General features: G+C 38.3%; 1 protein-coding gene across 1 annotated transcript in view; it reads left to right on the forward strand.

The window, feature by feature from the left end:
• Positions 1-24,847, forward strand: part of NETO2 (neuropilin and tolloid like 2) — a 30,314-nt gene continuing 5,467 nt past the window's right edge. The window contains exons 1-8 of the mRNA XM_075715721.1: positions 1-89; positions 4,891-4,976; positions 10,011-10,067; positions 11,589-11,729; positions 13,670-13,918; positions 16,266-16,289; positions 16,400-16,527; positions 20,512-20,740. Of these exons, the coding sequence (XP_075571836.1) occupies positions 1-89; positions 4,891-4,976; positions 10,011-10,067; positions 11,589-11,729; positions 13,670-13,918; positions 16,266-16,289; positions 16,400-16,527; positions 20,512-20,740 (1,003 nt within the window). The remainder of the gene's footprint in view (positions 90-4,890; positions 4,977-10,010; positions 10,068-11,588; positions 11,730-13,669; positions 13,919-16,265; positions 16,290-16,399; positions 16,528-20,511; positions 20,741-24,847) is intronic.

Raw genomic sequence — 24,847 nt, forward strand, 5'->3', positions numbered from 1 at the left:
ATGGTGGACCGCGGCAGCACTGAGGTTGCAAGAGCTGCAGGTTTTGCTGAAGCGGAGCCCAGCCGATGCCCACCTGCTTTCTCAGCGGCGTATGCAACCTGCTGGAGGCCAGGGTGCTTGCTGCATTTTGGTTGTCGAAAGACAAAGCCTTTTCCTCCCGTCTTCAGTCCTCAATGAGATTTTAAACACACTAGAATAATTCTTTAATCCTAGCACAGCTTGCAAAACGCAACTGCTCTATAACAATAAAGCATTATAACCCTCTACGTCATATGAGAGAAAAGCAGCTGCTTGCTTAATAAAGCCATGTTCCTGTTATGCTTTGGAAGCAAATATATCTATCTATAATTTCCTCATACCTGCTATTCCCCCAAAATGGGTTTGCTAAGAGCTTGTTCCCATTCTTCAAATATGCTCCCTCTTTCATTTCCATATGCTATTATTTGGTTAAAACCCCCCACAAACTCTAAGTTAAATCCTGATATACATTAGTTTTGGACTATTTCAGTTATTATATTGGATTAACTTAAAAAGCCAAAAAGAGAATTCTCTCATTTCTGTCCTGATAATTCAGCAGCAGACAGGGCTAGAACAAATTACTGCTACTTCTGGAAAGTCGACATTCCCAGCCTTCCAATGAGCTACAGAACTATTTCCAACTCTGGCAGGTTGCAAGAATGAGGAGTACTATGATTAACTTCCAGCCATTCTGCTCAGCCCCTTCATTTGCATTTTGGCATGATTTTAACAGCTAATTTCACACACACAAGTAGTGTTAGGATGTAATGCTTCCTTCCGCACAAAAGCTAGGAATTGTGGCCTCTTGTTTCCAAAGTCAAAAGGTGTAACAATGGCCCAAAAAGCTGAAAGCAAGCGGAGAAAAAAGATAATTTAAAAATCTGTTAATCATTTCATTTGTCCACTGCAACCAAAAGCAAAGTACTGGCTGTAGAGGCTACAGTGGCCCTAATGAAGGCAGTATCAAGTGTAAGTCAGAATTTCATTTTTTACTTAAAACCAGGATCTACTTGGAACCGTTTCTCCTGCACTCAAAAAAAGCTAAGCACTGAACAGCTTGCACCACTAAGCAGTTAAGCAGAAGTAACTCAAGTAACTGTAGAATAGGATTCAAAAAGCTGCTGTGTTATAAACAAGGGAAGTATTTGGTGGTATGTATTATGCCTTGCCATTAATACATATACAAACTTAATATCCAAAATGCACCTCTCCCAGAGTAGCATAACTTCAAAAATGTTAACTCCCTAGTTTTCCTAAGAGAATAGTTGACAATGACTGCTAAAATCTTTACAGAACAAGTTGGTTATAATTACATTGATATTAATAGAAAAGGTCAGTGTATTAACCAGGTATATAGTTGTAGCCGGAGTACAGAATAACACTGGATTGAAGCTAAAGGAGCTATTAAATTATGTATTCCTATCTAATGAAAAAGCTAAGATTTTCAGCACCTTCCCTAAGGTTTAATTCACAGAGAGAGATTAGACATAAAAATCACCTCAAAATGAAACTTCATAACCTATTCATCATTTATGAACCTCTCAGAAGTTCACAACATAATTCATTGCAGAAATGGTAAAATGAGCTGATAAACATCTGCAATTATACCAGAAATTGTTTACATACAAAACCAGTTATACATGTAGTGATGGACATGCTTATCTGAACTGAAGCAAAATCTTAATTTTACTGGCTTGGATACATTTGGGGTTCTAGCACTGCAAACAAGCTTGCTGCTTTTCTGCCTTATATACTCAAATTTGTTTTTTAATTAATGAAGCACTTACAGTCTTGGACAACTTAAATAGCTTGCCACTTCGATTGATATATGACTGACAACTGCCACCTCAAATACTGCAAGTGATTAGGGTGGGGAGTGTCAATTTTTCAACAAAAAATCAGCAGGTAATTCTTCATGAAAAAAATTCCACATTTCTTTTAGCTTATCTTTGTGCTTCACTCCATTTTCTGTTACTACAAAGCTGACCCACTATGCAGCAGGAAAGGACTGCCAATATGTTAACAATTCATTTCACAAAACCTCCTTCTTTAGCATACAATAAAATCCATGAGCACAGAGAAGTCTCTCTTTAAGGGACTGAGAGTGAGGCATTAGAAAAAAAGTATTAATTTGTACTCTGTACACAAATTGTTGTCAGACATGACAGAAGACAGCAGAACTTTTAATATTAATTCCATAACAGACATTCCTGAGAAGATTTCCACTGAAAAATATGCTATATTGATAACAAAGAACAAGAGGTGAAAAAGTTTGGTGCAATCTGATCTGGTTTTAAGTCGAAAGGATCACTATGCAAGTGTTCTAGGAGTAAGTAATCTCTGGGAAATAGGTATTCAGAGTAGTCGTGTACAGCAGGATCAGTTCTGTCAGCTACAGGAAAACCATCTGAACTTTAAGTCAGTGCATATATTTTAATAAAGTTTTTGGAACCCCTCTCAACATGGTTTGCACATGCAGCCTTCTCATCAGTCTCTTGCTGCACACAGCTTGGAGATGAAAAAAGATCTTACATATAAAAAGGAAAGCTGCTATTTTAAAATGAAAGATACTCTTCTGGCAGAAGTTTTGCTGGCAGACATACCCAGGAATGGATTATAAGTAACAGGATGTGGAGCAACTGGGAAAATGAAGCAGCCCACAGCTGCTTATACATTTCTAATGGAGGAAGGGATCAGAAATGTTAAATGTTTTGAGCAAACCTGGAGGGGACTCTGTCAGTCCATCCAAGCGTGAATTGTTCTGTAGATGATTTTGATCAAAGGGACGTGGGAGAACTGCATTTACATCCCGAATCAGTTAACCTGGTTTTTCTGCAGATACACAGACTCCCAATTTGTTTCTTTGGCAATCTTAAAGAGAGGAATCCCTACTGGCAACAGCTGGAGCGAGATGAAACTGTTAGATCTGAGAACAGACCTGAGTGCATTCAGATATCCTGCTGCCATGCTAATGGCTAACAAGATTTGGATCTTAGAAAGACACTAGAGTTTCTGTTAATAGTTGGTGAAGCCCACTTCTGCTATCAAGCTTTTGTGAGGAGGATTAAAAATGGGTTGGCAGCTCCACTAGCAGGCTCTGGGTGAGACTTACAAACAGCTAAAGTATGTCTTGCCTGATGCACACTTTCATCTCTCTTACTTTATTCTGTGGCAGTCCTGCAGTATATTCCAACACGAGGAAATCATTGTAACTGTTAATAGGCTTAAGTTATAGGAAGCCACCTTAACTGCTCTTTGATACTTATTTTACCAATCTGCAAATGTCCTGTTGAGACCACAAGAGATGAGGGAATATATACACACTGTGAACTATGAGAGCATGTGGGATTCAAAAACTGCTGTGTTTTCATCCTCAGCAACAGAATTGTTTGCCTAAAAAAGCAGCAACAGATGCAATCCAGTATTCCTTTTATCAATTAGCAAATGTCACCAAATGCTAGGAAGAGAGAAAAATCTCATTCCCTGGAATTTACAGTTTGTGTTTCTGAGCTAAAAATGGCTTGAATCAGAAATGCAGTTAATTAGCTTTCTGAAAGAAAAGGAGGTGACCATCCACACAGAATTACATAAAACCCAGAGTGTTTGTTTTCCTTCCCCCACTTCACCTTGTCTGTCTAAATTGCAGAAGTTCTTTACCAGAAGACCAGTCGATCACTTTGAATTTGTGCAGTATCTAACATCATGGGACCCTACACTTGATCAGAGTCCTTAAAAGCAACCAAAACGCATACAGTAATTTACCTTGCATATGTAGTCTTGGCCAGAGAATAAGAGAGGATGTGACATCACAAATGTCCCCACCACATTAATAGCTAACGCTAATGTTTAGACATACGTGGAGGGAAAAATGGATGTAAAAGCTGGGATACTGTGATTAGCAGTTACTGGAAGTAACATTAATTTTAGCACATGGGGCAAATTAGGAGCTAGATTTAAGAATAGTACACAGAAAAGCATTCATTCCCATACGGCAAAACGTAGTATATAATAAAGATCAAGCATTTGTTACTCTAGGCTATATCTGCCAGAAAGAAGCAGGCATCCCGGCAAGATTTTCTAACATGCTTGGCCTGTGTGTTGCCAATTACTGTCTGTTTGGACTGTATGTATACAAGGTGCTGCCTAATGCAGGGAATACAGCACAGAGATAAAACAGTGAATTCTGCTTTAAGCAATGTCCGTCATCTTTGTCCCTAGGATTCTGACTACCACTATACTAAGAAAGTGTAATACTCTAAATGATTAAGTCTTTATTTAAAAAAATGGTGGAATGTTTCACTCTGTTTCTCAGTTGTGCATGACTGCTCCCCAGTTTGATATTCAGCTTGCCCTGCATGCATAGATGCCCCACTGTCATCGCTGAAAACAGACACTGCTCTCAGAGCCACATAGCAAATCTAATCTGTTTCCTCTATATGTGAAGATCCCTAGAGCATGCAGAAAAAGCAGAGGAAAGACATACCATAGGGAGCTCAGAGCAGTACTGTATCCCATGAAATGTGAAGAATGCATCTTGCCAGAAAGTACAAGCATATGTCAGATTTGCAGCCTAAAGCTCTTGTTTTTCTAAGCAACACACTGATTTCCCAATATTGGGTTGAGCACAGGTTTACTGTAAAACTAACTATATTATTCTCATTTTTGAACATAATAGGAGCCACTCATTTGTGAATCTCTCTATCTATACTTCAATACACAAATTAACAAATCTTTTTTACAGCTTAGATAAATTTTAGGGAATTTTAAGAAATGCCAGCAAAGAAAATCTTGACTCCTGCAAACAATGCCTAGTTTATTACATCAGTTCAGGGGACTCTTCTATATCATTCCATAAGCCTATTTCAACAACAGAATAGTAATAAGAATTGACAATGTATGGTTGGTGTCTTCACTCTTAAAAATTTATACAGCTGTCTGCAGGCTATGTGTTCTAAAATGTTTCATGCAAAGAAGTGAAGAAAATTAAAAATCGATTCTTTTAAAAACAGAGACAGAAGCTTGCTGCTTTTTCTTTATTTCTAGTTAATGTTCACACAGGTAAAACCTATCAGATCTTTAAATGGTAGTACAAAAGCATGCACTGTAATTTGTGGAATAAAAGCCTGTAGCAAATACCAGATTCATGAATAAAAGAAGCCCCTCAGTCCTTCTGCCTCAGTGGCTATGCTGCTCTAGGCTTAATGATAGCCTCTTCTACAGTGTACATACCATGAAGTAGAAGCTCAATGTAAGGTGCAGAAGCACTAACCTCTATTATATTTACCAACTAAATATCTCTAAGTTTATAAGGTCAGTCTCCCATATTTCAGTGTCCTCTAGTAGAATTCTCACCCCACTCCTCCATTAAAAACAAAACAATCAAACCCACCTATCTATCCCTTTGATACTCAATGCAGTCACGCAATCCTGTACTGTTTGTGCTGTTGCTTACATTAGCAAGCCATGTTCAAGTGGCATTTTTAGATACTTACTACTTCTGCTTCCTGCACCACAATAGAATACAGAGCTAAGTCTAGAGTCATCTTTCATCCACAATGAAGAACAGTCATGTCACGGTGATATGTAATAGACTTTAAAAGAGGAAAAAAGAAGGAGCAGAGGAATACTGTGTCCCATTAGGTGCATTATAACTACTTGAATTTCAGTTTATCAGAAATAACAAGATCATTCTATATCCTTCTGAAAGTCCTACAAGACTTTTAGTGAAAGTAGTTCGGTATCTCATGTCTGTTCCAATTGCTGTGTCTGTGTCCCCGCATGCAGTACCAGGTCACTCAGCACTAGCACTCCACTGCATCATCCTCAGGATCTGTCTCTTCTCTCAACATCTTCCTTCCTTCTTACTGACTTGTATGGTCCAAATTAGCCTTCGAGATTTGAAAATATTTTTCCAGGAAGTGGTATGGATTTAGGACACCAAGTGATTGCCTTGTTGCTTTTAAAATGCGCACAAAAGTGGGTTAATGGAAGCAGTCTAAAACGTCTAAAAATATCCTGAAGGATTTTTTTTCCTTCTTTCTTTTCCTTTCATCCTGAACATTGATAGGCCTTGTTTTCAGCCAAAAAACTCCTGTTTGCTATCCCACGTTCTACTGTGTCATGTAAATGCACACAGTTTAAGGCATTCCTTAAGGAATTAAGGATACCTCAGGCATCCCTGCCCAGTACGCTCAGGAAGAACAGATAGAAGTCCTCTCTCCACCTTTTTGCTAGCAGTGTCACAGAGATAAGGACAGCACACATACAGAGTATTAGTCAGAGACACCTCTTTCTTTGTCATACTATCACCCGGCATAAAAGTAATGGCACAGGAAGGCCCTTAAACATTTGCTACCTAGGCTGCTTTGAATACCTCTTAAGGGTTGTTGAGAGCATAAGAAGGATAGGCATTGCCAGGGAAAGGCAAGAGATGGAAGAGATTAAAAATGAAGATGAAAAGGGCAGGGAACAAAGTGAAGGTGGCCCATACTTACTATAGCCACTAATCCATATAACATGACAAAAGGAAGACAGGAAGACAAATATTCAGCCCATTTATCTTGTGTAATTGCCTGCATCTCCATGCCTTTCTGCAGGAAACATGCACTGTTCTTTTGCACTTACACATGCATGCACAGCTCTGGACTATTTACAGAAATGGCACAGGCTTTAGCAAAAGCCAGTCAGATTTTCTGAAGTCCTTTTAGGAGGCTCCTTGCTGTATCCACATCATTTCAAGAAGGGAAATCTCTGGTTAGCGTAATAACATCTATTCTTATGTTGTCTCTATCTGTACAAGAGAGCACAATCACTGAAATAAACATAGATGCTTACCGATATTTTCAAGGTAAAAAAAAAATAAAAGGTATACTGTAACAGTGTTAGCCATAGTAGATAGCTGTACTAAAACAAAACCAAAACCAACCAACCCCCGGATTTCCCTGTGTTACTTGAAAGTGACTATCTGCATTAATTTTGTAAGTCATGAGAGTATTTATCTTACTGATACTTCTGTGTTTCTTTGCTGTAAGAAAAAAAGACAAAGCCCATTTCAGATTTTAAGCAGCAGCACAACAAGTTATAAAGAGATTGCTATGTCCTTGCAAAATAGAGGGTGGGCATAGCACATCTTTAAGAAAGGTTAATTCAAGAGAAGAACATACTGACACATGATTTATATAGGATTGTGGAAACTGTGCTTACTGTAATGACAAAAGCCAACTTTGAAGTGTTGGTCCAAAACCAGTGTAGAAAAAAACAAAATATATAGACAACTTTATAACCACTATCAAGATTCTGTTAGAGACAAGCGATCTCAGGAGTACAAGTGCTTTATAAGTTCCTGCACTTAAACTCAGATCTTTGAGTGCACAGTTTAAACACAAAAGCCGCAAAAATAAACTGCAAGTAATTTTGAAATAGTAGCGTCTATATAAGAAATACTGGAAACAAAAATATCTGAAAACTAATGTCAGTCATAGGTTGATAATGATGGGATGTTTGTTTATTTTATTTGCTTTAAAGACTAGTGAACATCCATAACTTGAAGACCAGTAACAGGTGCTAGATACTTTCTTCTGAAGGATGAATTTTCAGTGTAGGGTGAGTCAGCAATGATTAACAATCGATACTTTGTACTGGGATAATGACAGGGAGTATATTTTCAGTATATTAATACTTATGAAAATCTGGAATTATTGCAAAGATGGAAATTGCAAAACTACCTAAGTCTTAACCTACTGTCTCATAATCCATCCCTAAAAATCAAATAAGCTTCTAGGAATATAACACATGGGTTTGCAAGACCCATATGGTATTTTAGAACACCCACAGTTGCGAACTTGACTTGCAAGGGAAAAAGCGGTTGTTGGTAAGAAAAGTCTCATAATTATATACAATCTGTTTTAATATGGGTAGAGAGAAGAAAGGGCAGCAGAAACATACGTAATAAAACACAAATGCTAGATGGACACTTTCAGGGGCAGACTTGGATTCCTTTTGTCTTTCCCCAAGATAATCTATCTATGCCAACATTACAGCAGCATCTAGATGAGTTCGGTCAAGATCACCGTAATTCACAGTCAGTGCATGCTCACTCTGGAACTCTAAAGGGCAGAAAGTCTAACAGCAACACAGGGAAAATCACAGAGAGAGAACATGCCATTTCAGCATGAGCCACTAAAATGCCTGAGCAACGAGAGGGGAAAATTGGGAAAATAAAATGGAACTTCTTGAATGTGACAATAAAACTCCTGCTGAAATCTTTTTTTTTTCCTGTAATGGTGAGGCCATGCCTGTCTGACTTAGTATTACAAGTAGATTAAGAACATGGGAAAGGCCATACCAGGTCAAATCAAAGGTCCATCTAGCCTTGTATCTTCTTGCACAGAGATACAAAAGCAGAGGTCTCAGAGTATAAAAGTAGAGCAAATTATATTTGCCCCAAATATTACCCCGGACTCCCAATAATGTATGGCTTAAGGGGTTTCTGAAACAGAATTTTCTACTTAAGGATGTATTATGAAGTATGTGCATTTAAAAAAAAATAAATCTTCATTTACTTTGAACATGCCACCTGCTAGCTTTGTCTGATACCCCCTGGTTCTTGTATTGGAAGAGGCAACAAGTAGTTGCTCTCTATTCACCATCTCAATGACACTCGTGATTTTATAACTTGTGTCCTGCCTCCCCTCAGCCAGCTTCTGTCCAGGGCAAAGAGTCCTAGCCTACTTAGCTAGTTCTCTAAGATATGTGTCCAGAATTGTAGAGATACTCAAGACAGAAACAAATGAAAGATTTGAGGAGTGGCATAATTATATACTAGATTTCATTCTCTTTTCCCTTCCTGGTAATCCGTAACAATTTGAGGAGACAAAGTATTTTAGGAAAATCTGGACATTAAGCCTGCTTTGAAACTGTTGGTGAATAGTGGAATATGGAATCTTTAATATGTACTGTTCGGACTGACACTTCTTGGGTGCAATGATAGTGTAAACATAAGGGAAAGGCCCAAAGCAAAACCATCTAGACAGCTGCTTTTTAGGGAAGGAAGGAAGGAAGGAAGGAAGGAAGGAAGGAAGGAAGGAAGGAAGGAAGGAAGGGAGGGAGGGAGGGAGGGAGGGAGGGAGGGAGGGAGGGAGGAAGGAAGGAAGGAAGGAAGGAAGGAAGGAAGGAAGGAAGGAAGGAAGGAAGGAAGAAGGAGGGTTGGGGGGAAAGAGTATAACAAAATCTGTAACAGGTCCAATATTTAGTCAATTAAAATCTAGAAAACACCAGCATGTACCAACACCTGAGACTAACACAACACTTCAGCAAACCAGAGTGCTTGCAACAGTGTACATCCTAACAGTGTCCACATCCTAGCTGTCGTCACTGCTCAGAGTAAGTCTCTTAATTAGTAGAGCTTGTATCTGCTCATTTTCTACTGCCACGTGATTTGCAGAAATCACAGGTATTGTGGCAGCATCACAACAACCAGTCTTGCAAGCACAGTTCTATAGTGCTCCTGATACCCATATAGGGATAAGACCATGCAGCGTCCCCTGTGGTCCTGACTAATTTCCTGGAAGCTGGAGAAGTCTTTTGTACACAGTATGCATATGGAGTTTTAGGATTAGGTTCAATATAGCAGTGAAACATCTCATTTCAGGATATAAAAGCTGTGTAGAAGATAGATACCGTTTAATTTTATTAAATGCTTGCAAATTAGTAGATACCGTAGAAAATATTCTTAAAGTCCCCTCAAACAATAAATTGCTATTCTCATATACACTTTCTTAAGGAGCCTGGAAGAAGAACCAACAGTGCACTTACACTGCACTGGTTTTCTAAAGTTGAAATTTTAAGAAAGCAAATAAATGAATTGTGTATTTTTGTATGTTCTGAGTTGGTTTGGTTAGTGATTCTAGCATTTGCATGAATCAAGACTGCAGAAAATGGTCTATAATTTTGATGAATTACTGATGTTATTCCTGTCCAATTTCTCTCCTCAGTGTTGCTAGTAACAATCCTTGTAGTGGAAGGGATTGCCGTTGCACAGAAGACACAAGGTACTATTTTGGTTTGATGATTTTATTTCCAAAAATGTAACAGTTTTATAATTTTTAATTAAGCAATAGAAGTGAAAGAAAGTATTTGTGTTCAGGTGTTAATAGCTCTCGAATTACCAAAATGAATTCCAGTAGTTTCCATCTTCCCCCTGTTTACTGCATTTTTTTCCAACTGAACAAAGCCATCCAGTCACAAAGAACATGGATGTTCACTTACCCAGTTAAAATTCTATGGTTTTAAACCTTAGAGGTGGGAAAAAAACACAACGGAAATTCATGTTTTCTGTATCTGACAACAAGCTTTTCAAATAGTCCACCCACAAACATTTTTGAAGCCTGCTGAGTGGGGAAGGCATCAGTTTCGCAAACCTTATTTTCTCACATGTGGGATTAACCCACACATAGGAGAGAAGAATTCCTTGAACTGACACCTACAGAATTTCCTTGAACAATTTCTGCAGAAGAGACTAAGTTTTCACCCCCATAAATCAAAAAGCTGCCAAGATACCAGCAGAAGGTGATGTAATTTACTGGAAGCAGCTAAGACCTGTATCAGCATGGAGTCCCTCTCAAAGGTCTGCAAAGAAAAACTGCATAGATATAAATAACATTATGAGAGCAACTTGTGAGATTTAGGAAGAATCTAGCAGAAACCACATATCCTGTGTCTTATTCGCTCCATTTCTGTGGATATCAAGGAAAAGGGTCAAAGGTACTTAAGGAGAAGGGTCAAAGGTACTTAAGAAGAATGTCAGAGAGATCGTACTATTCCCAACTCCTTTCTCCTTGGATAAGGAAATCTGAAGTAACAAAGCTCCTGCAAATGGTCTAGCGTGGTGCACTAGCTCAGTAAAATGCGTAATCTCAGTCAAGGCTCATATTTCCCTGTATACCCAGAAGAAGACCTTTGATCTTAAATGAGACTCTTAGCTACCAGTGCAGTCTACCTATTGCTAGTAATTTTATTAACTACCATTGCTGTATTTAATGTATTTACATATTCTAATTCATTCTGTTATATGCATTCTGTATTCCAACAAATTATTGTAAATAGATATTCAGTCTAAGGGCCATGTACTTCAGTATACTCTGGAATCCGGGCTAAAAATAGTAAAGGCTAACAAATATTTTGGATTATATTTGCATAGGATTGGAGAAGGCATAAGCCATAAAATAATGCTGCTGTACTGGCAGCCACTGTGACTATTTGTCCTAGAAAGAGCATCAAAAAATCTAAACTGACTTGGGTAAAAAAAATTACTCCCTCTCTTCCCTTCCCAAGGATTACTGGACATATCTGACATTCAAAAACTATGATCTCTTTAGGCTATACCACATCACTAAATTAAACATAAGATTTTCCTAGCTAGGTATTAACAAGTGGCATATTAAGAGGGTTTTCAACCAAAATAAATTACTTTCTTCTTTTATAGGATGAGCATTATGTCAGTGTTTCACTTTTGCAAAATGAAATTTGCATACTTGCCAGAGTAATTTATTTGATCACTTTTTTCACTTAAGGTGGGCAAAATATTGGAGTGAATCGCATTCCTCCTACCCAGTGTGACAATTGGGTACGGACAAGTAATGGAGGACATTTTGCTTCACCAAACTACCCTAACATGTACCCACCAAATCAAGAGTGCATCTATATCTTAGAAGGTACATGCTGTATTTCTGTTTTGTTGTGTTGTGATCTTACTGTTAAATGGATAATCTTGAACTGCTAAAACTGTGTCATTTTACTATCCTGTCAAGTATTGTATAGCCATACTGGACTGCAGTCATTAGGTTGAACAAGCAGCTAAATTTGCTCTCTGAAGTGATAATAACAAATTAATAGAAAATGCAAACGTTCAGGAATTAGCTATATGGAATAAGACATACCCTCACAGCCAGAAAAAGCAGCATCAGATCTACTGTAATCTATTAAGGCACAGAACTATTAAGATAAAAATTGCAGCTTGTTACCTTAATACTACTTCCAATATTGCTGATAATAAACTGCAAAGGATGGTTGAAGACTGTATTTTGTCTGTTTCACAAGCAGAAAATCCTTATGCTGTCCTTTATTGACACACCTGACTGCTACAGCACTGTACTAAAAATATGGAGATTTGTTAGCACTGCTGAAGTCACTATTAAAGTTATGTGATGAGGACAAAACAATTTCATTAACTAGAATAAAAGCACATTCCAATGAGAATATCTTGGATAAAGGCTGCAAGACTTCAGACACACTAATTATTTTTTTCTCTTACTAGAATGCACCCAAAACCCACTGAAGTCAGCTAAAAACGTTAGTCAGCTTAATCATCAGATTTATATCAATTAATTGAAATATTTCAAGTAATATTTTTCAGTGAGTTTTTATTTGTACAGTATAATAGTGGCTCATAGACGCCCTCATTTTTGCTTGTAGGCATGAACATCTGAAGTTTTGCATCTTCCCTGCCAGTGAAGGCACTGGAGAGCAGATACCCTGTCCAGCTTCAGAGTTCACACATACCAGATCCGTTGCTGGATCTCCCTTGCGCAAGGCAGTTTCCATGGGGCACGGAATCGGTTTCCATGCCTCTGTCCTCGCTGTCGTTATACAGAAACGTTATGGGTACCTGAGTGAGACAAAGGCCCTCCACAATTTCTAGCTAAGATAGGGTCCTTCCTGCAGACCGCTGCAAATATGTGCGAACAGCTAAAAATGTTTTTAACTCATGTACAAGTAAGGCATAAGGTCTAAACAGAGTGTTAAGAGACATAAAGTAAATCCTTTTTGTATTCAGAAGAAGCAGACAGCATGTGATTCTTTAGTACTGTCATGCCAGATACGAATTAGTATCTGAAAGTTCATGTAGCTCAATAGATGACAAGAGCAAGAAACACTAACGTTATTCATAGAATATAAAGTCATGGTTCCAAACTACAGATGTGAGAGTCCCGGCACAAAGTAGCCATAGCTGCATCTCATCAGGATTTAGGGGGCTGATCCAAATCCTGATGTTAGGCTGTCACTGGTTCAGACTTACCAACACCTGCAGTCACCTGCAAATTAATAATATATATGAAGCATTTACACTTCTCTGAATATTCTAATAAAAGATGTCTCCTGCCAAAGGATCTGCAAATTTGGGCTTAATATTTAGGAAATACACCAGTGAGTAGTTTTTTGTATCTTTTTCTTTTCCATTCTTTTCTGCATCCCTCAATGTTTTGCCCTTTTTTACGTACTTTGCTTTCACAGAACACTGGTTTTAATTTATATCTTAATATTAATACTTGTTTGAATACCTTTGCATATATGTTAATATCCATTACATGTACTGCATTAAATTCATGTCATTTCTGAATGCTCAACAATAAAGATCAGCAAGCAAAAAAATTCCATAAAATTCCATGAAAAAGTATCTTCTACACAATCATTTTTAAAATTTTTATTACAGTGTATCTGAGTTTTTGTAGCAGACTGCCAGATGTGTTTTGAGAAGTTTTCAGTTTCTTTTTTATCTTGCTGGTTTGGAGGCCTGTCTCTTCATTGTTTCATGTCTTCATGAGTTTTTTATGTAGATGTTCATTTAATCTTTTGCTCGATTTTTTATGTCTAGCTGCTCCACGACAAAGAATTGAGTTGACCTTTGATGAACCTTATTACATAGAACCCTCATTTGAATGTCGGTTTGATCATCTGGAGGTTCGAGATGGACCTTTTGGTTTCTCCCCTCTCATTAATCGTTACTGTGGTCTGAAAAGTCCTGCACTAATTAGATCAACAGGGAGGTTTATGTGGATCAAGTTTACTTCTGATGAGGAGCTGGAAGGAAAGGGATTTCAAGCAAAGTACTCATTTATACCAGGTAAAGATGCCTAAAATTCTGACCGAGTTAACGACCATCTGCTCCCGTTGAACTCTGTGGATGTGTTTATGCTGGCAATCTAGAGCTGTATTTCATAAGTGTCGATGAAGGCAAAGTGACAATGTGATAGTTACAATCTCAGTCCTGCTAATCCTGCAGCATACTTGACTAAACCAGCTTTAGAAAATTGTCTGAAGGGAATTATAGGTCTATAGTTGCTAGTGAAGAAGTCAGTTGATCTGGTTCGTGCTGAAGGCTTTAGCAACTTCCCTCTTTGTTACTCTAACTTGTACCAGTTTCACCAGTGGTAGTAACGGAAAGAGCATTTACGTAGACAAATAGCTGGCATTTGCAACAGCTATCTTCTAGGAATATAAGACACTATGACAAAAACACCTAAAGCAAAGCTACAATAGCACTTCCAGCCAAATGCAAAACATTTTAAATCTCCATTCTGAAAAGCCAGAAGAAATATTTATACCATCCAGGCATCAGCTCTCAGTATAACTAGATTCCCTCAAACCACAGCCTCAGACAACTAAATTGTTCTTTGCTCAAAGTACAGTGTAGTTTACAGGGTATGAAGGAGAGGATAATATGCTGACAGTGCCTTTAAACAAACAAAAAGTACATCTGCTCTGTGGGGCCACTTAAAATTGGCAGGGCATTCTTTTTACAAGAAAATTTGACCCAATGTCCTTGTGCAATGATTGACTGCTGTACTTCATAGATACTATATGTGTAGTTATCAGCATTTTATTGTCCTTTGGGACTAAAGACAGTATACGTGTCAGCTCTTCTACAACTATAAATGTATACGCAGGCATAACTTTTTAATGTCGTCTTTACCCAGCTGGTCTTTACCCCTGCAGGACATGAAAACACTATACATGGTTATATATTACTGCTTATAGAACTGTATACCTTGCTAGGGATTTAGACTTGGAAATTCTTCAGATTAACATGGCGACCAGTCCACTGGGAATGACATGCTAAAATGTTTTCAGAGGGACAATACTTAACGCATTTCGCTAAGTCCATTTCCAAAGCCATTTCATTAACACCACTTTCAAAACTAACTTTGCCTAGTTCCAGTGAAAATGGAAGGGGGCATGCACGTACACCCCCACTTCATAAATTAAAAAAAATCAGTTCACAAAGAAGTTCACAATCAGTTCACAAATTCTCTTGCAGAATTTTGCATATAGTGATCATACATTTCACTGTAGGTAACTAAAACAGAGGAGGGCAAAGAAGGCATTTTCTCAGCTGTACTGAGTCTTAAGCTCAGGACTGAGGCATTTTAGGTGAAGTGATAAACTTATACAGAAAAACATTTAGAGGACCACAGAAAGAGCCAAATTCTGGAACTTCATTTGGAAAAGAATTTTGTACAAAACAGGCATGCACTTTTGCATGAACTAGTGTTTTCTTTGCATAGACTAACATTTCACACACATACACACACTATGATTTGTGTGATTTCTGTGGTGATTTTCAATGCCACAGCTGCAAATGGGTGCATCTTGCGAGTTTCTGTGCTGATTTGTGAGGAAACGCTAACCTGATCACTGAAATGTAAGCCTTGGACATCCCAGCCCATTACAGACTCTGTTTTAGCCAAGCCCTAGTCCCAGTAAAGTCAAGTACCATCAGTTAACCATTATGAAAAAGTGTATTCTTAACTCACTAGTAGTATGCATACGGTATACTACTACAGTATATACTACAGATACATACACTACACATCACATTTAGAGAAGATAGAGGAGCAATCAAGGTGAAATTCTGCCTCCTTAAACGATGTTTAGACCTGTGCTACCTGGCCTAATAGAAGAGGCGTGGGTACCCAAGGAAAACGTATCTTTAGTATTGAACTGTCCTTCTTTGTATTCTTTATTAATAGCAATTTCAAAGCGTTGATATATTCTACTAAACTTCAAATTGTTCAGAACTAGACAGACAGCAATCTGATAAAAATGATGCACACAGAAAGATCCCCTGTACTCTTGTGGAGCTCCAGTGATTTCAGTGAAAACCAGCATAGTTAAATTCAGAATGTAATGTAGGAACAAAATAGCTAATGGTAATTTTTGGTGTTATGCTGGAAATCTGCGCTGTCAGAATAGAATTACCTTATTCAGATTAGGTCAATCTTTGTGGAATAATGTTACCATCAAAAAAAAAAAAAAATTGTCTCTGTACCCTCCAATCGATTCAGTAAACTTGTGGGCAATTTTTATTGTGACATAATAAAAAATGGACATAATCTTCAGATTATACTAAACCTTGAAGTGATTCTCAAGCATTGATAGCCCCTGTGATTCATGATTTCTTTCTTTTACAGATCCTGACTTCACTTACCTAGGAGGTATTTTAAATCCCATCCCAGGTCTAGTATTACAGTAACAATTTCTTTATACATGAACTTTTAAATTAATATCATACTGCATTTGACAGCAAGCTATATGTTCTCCCTAGACTGCCAATTTGAGCTCTCAGGAGCTGATGGAATAGTACGTTCCAGTCAAGTAGAACAAGAAGGAAAAACAAAACCGGGACAAGCAGTTGACTGCATATGGACAATTAAAGCTACTCCAAATGCTAAGGTGGGTTTCATTCATATCATTCAGCATATAATGGGTTTCCAAGTCATTAGTAACAGGTAATAGTCACTAGCTGTGATTTGCATAATGTCTCACTTTCACTGAAATGAATTATGGATCAGTAGCTTAGGAAATCCAGATAGATGACTGTTTCTGAAATTAAACTTATGCAGCAACTCCACAGTGTTGTCTTCCTATTATTTGGAACTTAAGATACAAAATAACTGTGAAAACTGTTCAATCAACAATTTTCAAGGGCATTTGACTTGAACTCTGGTTTTATTGGAAGACCACAGGCAAAAATGCTGGCTAACGTCTTTGATAAATTCCAGTAAATCTTGCTGCCGTGGTCTAAAATTTTGCCTCCAGTGGTTCTATTGGAGAATTTGGTTCTATTCAAAGTCAACGGAACATGTACCTGCTCCTCCCCAGTCTAATTCACAATCCAGCACCTTAAAATCCACTTTCATCAGCAGTCTGAGCTAAAATGAAAGGCTTTCCCTGGAAACAGTTGAGGAATTATCACTTTTTCTGTCTGATTTAGCTGTAGGATCACACCCTCTTAAAGTGCCACAGTAAAATTTGCTAGAGCTTTTCTGCCTAAGCTGTAAAAGGGGCATATTAGCTGCTCGAGCCAAAAATCAGCATTAGTTACGTAGGTACCTGATACTTACAATTGTGCCTGCGGAACTAGAGACTGCTTATGAAAACATCACTATCTTATGCTCATTAAGAGCAACTGAGCTTTATTGTTGGGCAGAGAGAAGGATAAAATCCTATTTCATAATTCCAAAATACAATAGCTATAGCCTGTTTAAAAAAAGAAAAAACAACAGCTGTATGTTTCAGAATCATATACGTGTTAATTACTTGTGAGCTGCACTGAAGAATACATTTTTTTCTCCATATATCATACACATCTGTAATTTTGCTTCTCTGTGTGTATGAAAGCACATAAATATACTGTTTGCCTGTACATAAAAATTAAAAAATATTTTTAATCAATAGCTTAAAATAGCCTTCTTATGCACTCCTAATAGTTAACTAACCAGCCCTATTCACCAACTTGCAAATTAGTTCTAAAACAGCAACCGAAAAGGTGGTAATAAGAGGACAAGACAAGAAAGAAACTCCATTAATATATTTGAGCCTATGAGGAAGTGACTCAACTCCCAAGAGCCCTATACTAGTCTAAGTAATAGTAGCAGTTCTTCCAGAAACAATAATAAAACCATTTTCTCTCTACATTGCCTCTTGAGTGCACCAGGTCTTATGCTTAAGCATTTTAATAAATAATTGAATGTTGCCAGAAGGCAGAGTTATAGTTGGGTCAGTCCTGAGATTAGATCATCATCCTAAATTACTGAGTTAAAACATTACAGAAAAATAATTCTTAGTATTCTGACAGTGGTTTCTCAAGCTTCAATTCTGGCAGAATTATGATGATAAAATCCATTAGATCTGATGTGGTGCAGTCTCTCAAGAAAAATAAGCATAGACATTTTTAACTTCCTCAATTTGATTTTGTAATAAAACCAATTTTTTTAAAACTGACACAACTGCAGCAATGAAAGGATTTTTTAAATCTGCATAACAGATATTTAATAAATTACCTCCAGATTTCAGAAAATTACTAGAATAATCAATATAATCTAAGAGCGAGGACCTTTTATATTTACTTACCTAACACACTAACCAGAAGGAGCTTTTGCAGAGCTGAGCTCTTTTAATGGAATTGTTCCTTTGTTTTCATACACAGAATAGCTCCACTAAAAGCATGCTATTTATTTTTAGCTTCCATTGTCATTTCACAGCAGATATATAAAGTCAATCGTTAAATGAACATACCATCTCTCAGCCCAAATCCTAGCACTTACAGCTCACACCCATGTTTGCGAGATAAGACATCAGTGGAAGACAGGTTCTCAATGTAGCTGAGAATTTCTGGCAGTAAATCTAACAAAGACAGCAGGAAAAAAAACTACTGAAAATCACAAACCAGTGAGATGCAGCATGAGATAATCATAGAATCATAGAATGCTTTGGGTTGGAAGGGACCTTTAGAGGTCACATAGCCCAAGCCCCCTGCAGTGAGCAGGGACAGCTTTAACCAGATCAGGTTGCTCAGAGCCTCGTCCAACCTGACCTGGAATGTTGCCAGGGATGGGGCCTCCACCACCTCTCTGGGCAACCTGTTCCAGTGCTTCACCACCCTCATTGTAAAAAATGTCTTCCTTATATCCAGTCTAAATCTATTCTTCTTTAGTTTAAATCCGTTATTCCTTGTCCTGTCACAACAGGCCTTGTTAAAAAGATTCTCCCCATCTTTCCTGTAGGCCCCCTTTAAGTATTGGAAGGTCGCAATAAGGTCTCCCCGCAGCCTTCTCTTCTCTAGGCTGAACAACCCCAACTCTAATAATAATATGCACAGGCTGTACCTTTTCACAGAATGTGCAAGGGGAGACAGTGCTGGCAACCTGCCTCTGGAAAACCCTGGAAAGGAAGAGCCAAGGTGTACAAGTGTCACTTTCTACTGTGCTCTTTTACTGTGTTTTCAGTAGAGCCTGTTAAGCGTATGTGACGGGTATCTCCCCGCTCCCCCCCGCCCAAGGTAGTTGGTTTTTAGTGAATTCTTTGAAATTCAATTTTAAAAGGCTTTGGCACTAGCTGAGGTTAAAAGCAAGATATGGCAAAAGGGCAGAAAAATACGTAATGTAGCAGTAGTAAGCGTGGTATTCATCCACCCTGTCTTCCCTGCTTCACAAACTAAAGCAGAGTTGGAGATTCTTGTCATTAGGCAGATGCATGAAGAAGTGCACTGTGCAAAAGGTCTTCAGCATCCATAGTATCAGCCGGAGAGGTAATTGTAAACTGTACTCAAAACGCAAACAGTCTAGACCCAAGCTCATCTGAGGAACATACTGAAGACCTCATGGATAGAGGAGGAAGCACCTCTTCTTCCATGGAGCAGGAGACCTCAGCCTCCACACGGATAGATTTCTTCTCTGTCAAAGTAATGGCTACCTAAGGAACTTTTAAAGTTAAAAATGGACTTTGCAGCATGCTTAGGTGACTTACTTGGGCATCTCATCAACTTTCACTAGAATTCTGAGAATTCCAATAGAACCATTCAAGAGATTAAAAAACTCTATGATCTTTTCATGTAATTCTAACTGAATTACAATCTTGCACAAGTTTCCTGCTCCAGCAAAATAAATAATTTGCTTACTCTTCAAGTGCCATCTTGGTCTTCTAACTTCCTTGCTGCAAATGTTCTACCACGTACACTGCCTTCTCTTGGATTAGATTTCTGCTTTTGGAGGAATTAAGACTGTCTTAAACTTGTTAACTCTTCCTAGACAGCCAGCTTACTTTTCTCCTCCTTCCATTTTCATTCAAATTACTCCTGAATTCATGGTTTATGTCTTCTGTAACACCGCTCTGGTTCAGTAATTAGCTTTCATTCTGAAGCAATAAATTTTGATTTCCTTATTTTACTTCAGAGCTTTTCTGACTAGACTCCTTCCCTTATATTTTAACATTGTTTTTATGAATTAAAAAGAAAGAAAAGAGAACAGTCAAAATACCAGTCAAAATACCATTAAAATTCTTTCAGCACATTTATGTGTTTTTTGTATCGCTTCTAGAGTAATAGACTGCACATTTAGCAGAGCTGCTTGGGGCTTTCTTCAGCAAGTGTGTTGCTTTTTGCTTTTTTTCCCAAGGGAAGCAGAAATATATCAGAGTAAATTATTAAGTAAAGATTGTTTGGGGGTGGGGGGGGAGAAGTGAAACAGATACTTCAGACAAATTTCAAGTAACACTCTACATTGACATTTAATGAGAAAATACAAGTTTAAAAGTGTTTTGAATTGGGAGTTACACATATGTGTAAGAGGACAAAACATCTTATTCAAGATTTGCTAGGAAAGAACACTGTCTTCTGTATTACTTTTCCTAGAGACATTAATTTCTCTTTTCTAACAGATTTATTTGCGATTTCTCGACTATCAAATGGAACATTCAAATGAATGCAAAAGAAACTTTGTTGCTGTGTATGATGGAAGTAGTTCTATTGAAAACCTGAAGGCAAAGTTTTGCAGCACCGTAGCAAACGATGTCACGCTGCAGACTGGGACAGGTGTGGTACGAATGTGGGCGGATGAAGGCAGTAGACTAAGCAGATTCAGAATGCTGTTTACTTCATTCGTGGATCGTAAGTAGATTTTAAAGCGCCTATTCTCCTGGTATCAGGGTACTTAAGGTATTTTAGGAAGAGCATCAACTATGTATTATGCAGCAGGAAAACACAAAAAAGGTTGTTTCTGTTTCCTTCACATACTAGCAGGTAAATTAAATGCTTGCTTTATTACTGTTATAAGCATGGTTCCTGAAGAAAGGCTTTCCTCCATTCTTAAAAGGTTTATTTTTCATTTGAATTCAGTAATAATACAGCCCTAGGCTACTTCCTTCTGACAGAGTTCTACAAATGAGCACAGACTTACTTAAAAAGACAGCAATGGGACCAAAGTGTGCTCTCCCACTAGGCCCCATCTTCTAGTTCCCTGCCAGACAGCCAGCTCTTCTCAAGCCCACACTGGATGTTCAGAAGGCTAGAAAACATGTGTGACCGTGCAGAGTCTGGATCTTCTTCGTATCCACAGCCCTACCTTCAATTTTGGATCTGGAACTACACCCACTCCAGCTACACCTCAGCTGCTACCTCCTTCTCAGCCACATGTGGCTCTTAAGTGATCCCACACATGGTCCCTTAGCAAAGCCCAGCTGTGTTGCACAACTGTGGTTAAGCAGTTAAATTCAAATTTATTTAAGAAGGCTATATTAAAAGCAGAGCTGTAAATGCAGTCTGGATTCCATTTGGATTCCATAGCCTGGATTAGAGATAGTCTTTATTCTCATTGTAAATTACGATGTTTCTTGAAAGCATGCTTTTTGTCAGATTTTCTTCTAAGTCCTTTCTCTCTGAACTTAATGGAATTTTGTTGCCTCACATTTACAAAAGATGACATTGTCCACATTGCAGAACCTGAAAATAAGTTGCATGTTCAGCACAAAAGTAGACTAAGTTTAAAACTGCAGAGCAGATCCGAGATACACGGAGGGAGCTGAATAAAACATATCTGCCGCTTCAGGAAATCAGATGTGTGCTTGTACTAGAGGTTTTCAAAAAGTTCTGCTTGAAGAATAAATAGTACAGATTTTCTGTCAAAGAAATAACTTTTTTGACAGAACTAACATGTCTGTAGCCGGTCCTGAAAGGTATCCTGGTCACCACCTTGCAAAAATGTTCAGGATACAGGTAACAAGTAGATTTTATGTTCTCTTCCATAAACCAGTAGAGTTTAACACAGGAGTTTGGGATTGGGGCGGTGGGAGGGCTGTTTGTAGTGGGTTTTTTTGAGTTGAAGAGGTTGAAACAGTAACTACTCCTAAAGCTAGATAACTTTCCAAACTTATGATTTTAAAGCAACTCAAAAGTCACTGGCAAAAGAAAACATGCAAAGGTATGTGGTTATTCTTATTTATCTTCTAACCTGAGATACTGTCTTTCTTGGATAGGGTAATTCAAAGTATGTGTCTGAAAAATGTTTCATGTATTTTTAAATAATCTAGTGATAAACAATTTTTCTAACTGGAAAAAGTCAATCCATGCTCATCTTATTTTCAGATCATTAAGCTATTTTTCTCTTCTACCTTACTAATGATTTGTAATTATATGAAGCCGACCATGAAAACAATCAATGTTTCTGAAAAGATTTACATAAATGAACTAATTGTGCATGACAGTCACCTAACACACACCTAGTGCTGCTTGCAGATTTGACTAAGTAATTCAGCTAACAGCAATGTTAAAAATCAATGTATTTGGCTTGATTCAATACATGAATAATGCTAGCTGTAAAGAGCATTGTGAACATTGCACCAGTCTTAGGCAGCCATTATGAGAAGAGCCCAGCTATGTCCTTGAAGTCCTGGACTGGAAGCGATCAATCGTTGTGACTTTTAGACTTTGTACTCCCCAAATAACAAACAAAACCAAAATTAAGTCCATTTGTCCCATCTTTAGGAACTTGTGAACAAAAGGTATCCCCCTCCAAAAAATGTTAAAGAGACTACACAGGGAAGTAAAATAAAGACTATGCTGGCAGATGGAGAAGTGGCAGCAGAATGCATCTTCCCAAAATACAGAAACATGAAAAAATTCCCCTGTTCAGGGAAATAAGAAAGGGAATGTGTCTTACAACATAATTCTTCCTCTGTGCCTCCAGAAGAGCTACAACTCCATACAGATCCATATTGAAACACCAGCAGATACACATGGATCCATTACAACCACTCCAGACATGAATTTCATAGAACCTCCTTTTCTGACAGTCAGAAATATTTTAGTAGATATTGTAGCCTATTACATACATAGCCTTTTAAACTATTGGGTTTAAACAATGATCCTATTTATCCTTTATTTCTTACTTTTGTATCCTTTATTGTCTTAGTTTTGCCTTTCTGATTCTCTGCCCCCCTCCCACCAGGGGGGAGGGTGAGCGAGCAGCTGTGTGGTGCTTGGTTTCTGACAGGGGCTAAACCACGACACAAGGCCAAGAGCCTTTTATTTTGTAGTCTGCATCATGAACAGCTCCATTTTAACTATTAGCCTTTCTCCCATTATATTCTGTATAATGGTTAGAAATGTTGAGTACATCTTCCTGTTTCTACAAATTGCTTTAGGTTGTCTGGGATACCTGTTTTCATATCTAGATTGATACTCTTGCATAAGTTTTAGCCTGTCATCATTTAGTCCTTCAGGGAGAAGGTGTGAATCCCTTTGGAATTTGATTGCGGGATAATTTTGGACAATGCTTACATCATGATGTATCATGATTTCATATGATGCTTACAGAATAATGCTTACATTGTACCTTAAACCATTAATGATGTGAATTGCCTTAGCATCCACTCTTGATACATTGTAGGTGATAGTTTGGCACACTGACAACACAACAATCAGGTTCTTTCATATTTTCTTTCCTAAACAATAGCAATTGGAGAAACAGTTAAGACATAGTTAAGTCTGAACATATGAAAATGTTTGATTTCACTCTTCCGTTGACTAGGTAATTGCATAGTTGATCTTTAAAAAAGTCCTACTGAATCATGTTCCACTAAAAAATGGTTTGGCCCTTGAAACAAAGTGAACATAAAACATTCTGGAAAAAAGGCCGTTGATTTAGAAACCTAACTAGGAAGTCTCTCTGACCAGAGAGTATCAAGGAGAGCAGGTTTCCCAGGACCATATGCAATCAGTTGCTGAGCATCTCCAAGGATGGAGACTCCACAACTGCTCAGGGCAACCCATACCAGTCATGTCAGATGCTCCAAGTCCTTATCTTCACACCATTTCCCTGGATCCTCTCATATCTCTCTTATACTGGTGACCCCAGCACTGAGCATAGCACTCCAGATGTGGTCTCACCAGTGGTGAGCAGAGGGGAAGAATCACCTCCCTTGACCTAGTGGCAATCTTCCTAATGCAGCTCAAGATACTGTTGTAGTTTCCCCACCCCCCACCCCCCGCCTCCAACAAGGGTACATTGCTGCCTCACCTTCCACTTTTTCTTTGTGAGGACATCCAACTGTTTGTCTACAGAGCTGCTTTCCAGCTGGTTGGGCCTCAGCCTGTACACATATGTGGAGTTATTCCTCCACAACTGCAGGACTTTGTGTTTCCCTTTCTTGAACTTCCTGAGGTTCCTGTCAACCTATTTCTCCAGCCTGTCTCAAGTGGCAGCACAACCGTCTGGTCTATCAGCCGCCCCTGCCAGTTTTGTATCATCTACAAGCTTGCTGAAGGTGCAGTCCATCCCAACATCCAGGTCATTAGTGAAGAGGTTAAACAGTGTTGGCCTCACTGTTGACCCCTGGGGTACATTAGTGATAGTCTCTAGCTGGACTTCGTGCCTCTAATCACAACCCTTTAAGCCTGGCAGTTCAGTCAGTTTTCAGTCCACTTCACTGTCCTCCTATGTAGTCTCTATCAGTTTCTCTACAAGGATATTATGGGATGGAATTTTGAAAGCCTTGCTGAAGTCAGGATATACAACATCCACTGCTGTCTCCTCATCTAAGTTAGTAATTTCATCGTAGAAGGCAATCAGGTTGGTCAAGTATGATTTAGTCATGATAAATCCATGCTGACTACTCCCAATGACCTTCTTATCCCCGAAACATTTGGAAACAGCTTCCAGGATTATTTGCTCTCTCACCTTCCCAGGCACTGAGGGAAACTCCCCCCTGTCCCATTCAG

Source organism: Pelecanus crispus, chromosome 8 (genome assembly GCF_030463565.1).
Source record: "Pelecanus crispus isolate bPelCri1 chromosome 8, bPelCri1.pri, whole genome shotgun sequence".
Lineage (NCBI taxonomy): Eukaryota > Metazoa > Chordata > Aves > Pelecaniformes > Pelecanidae > Pelecanus > Pelecanus crispus.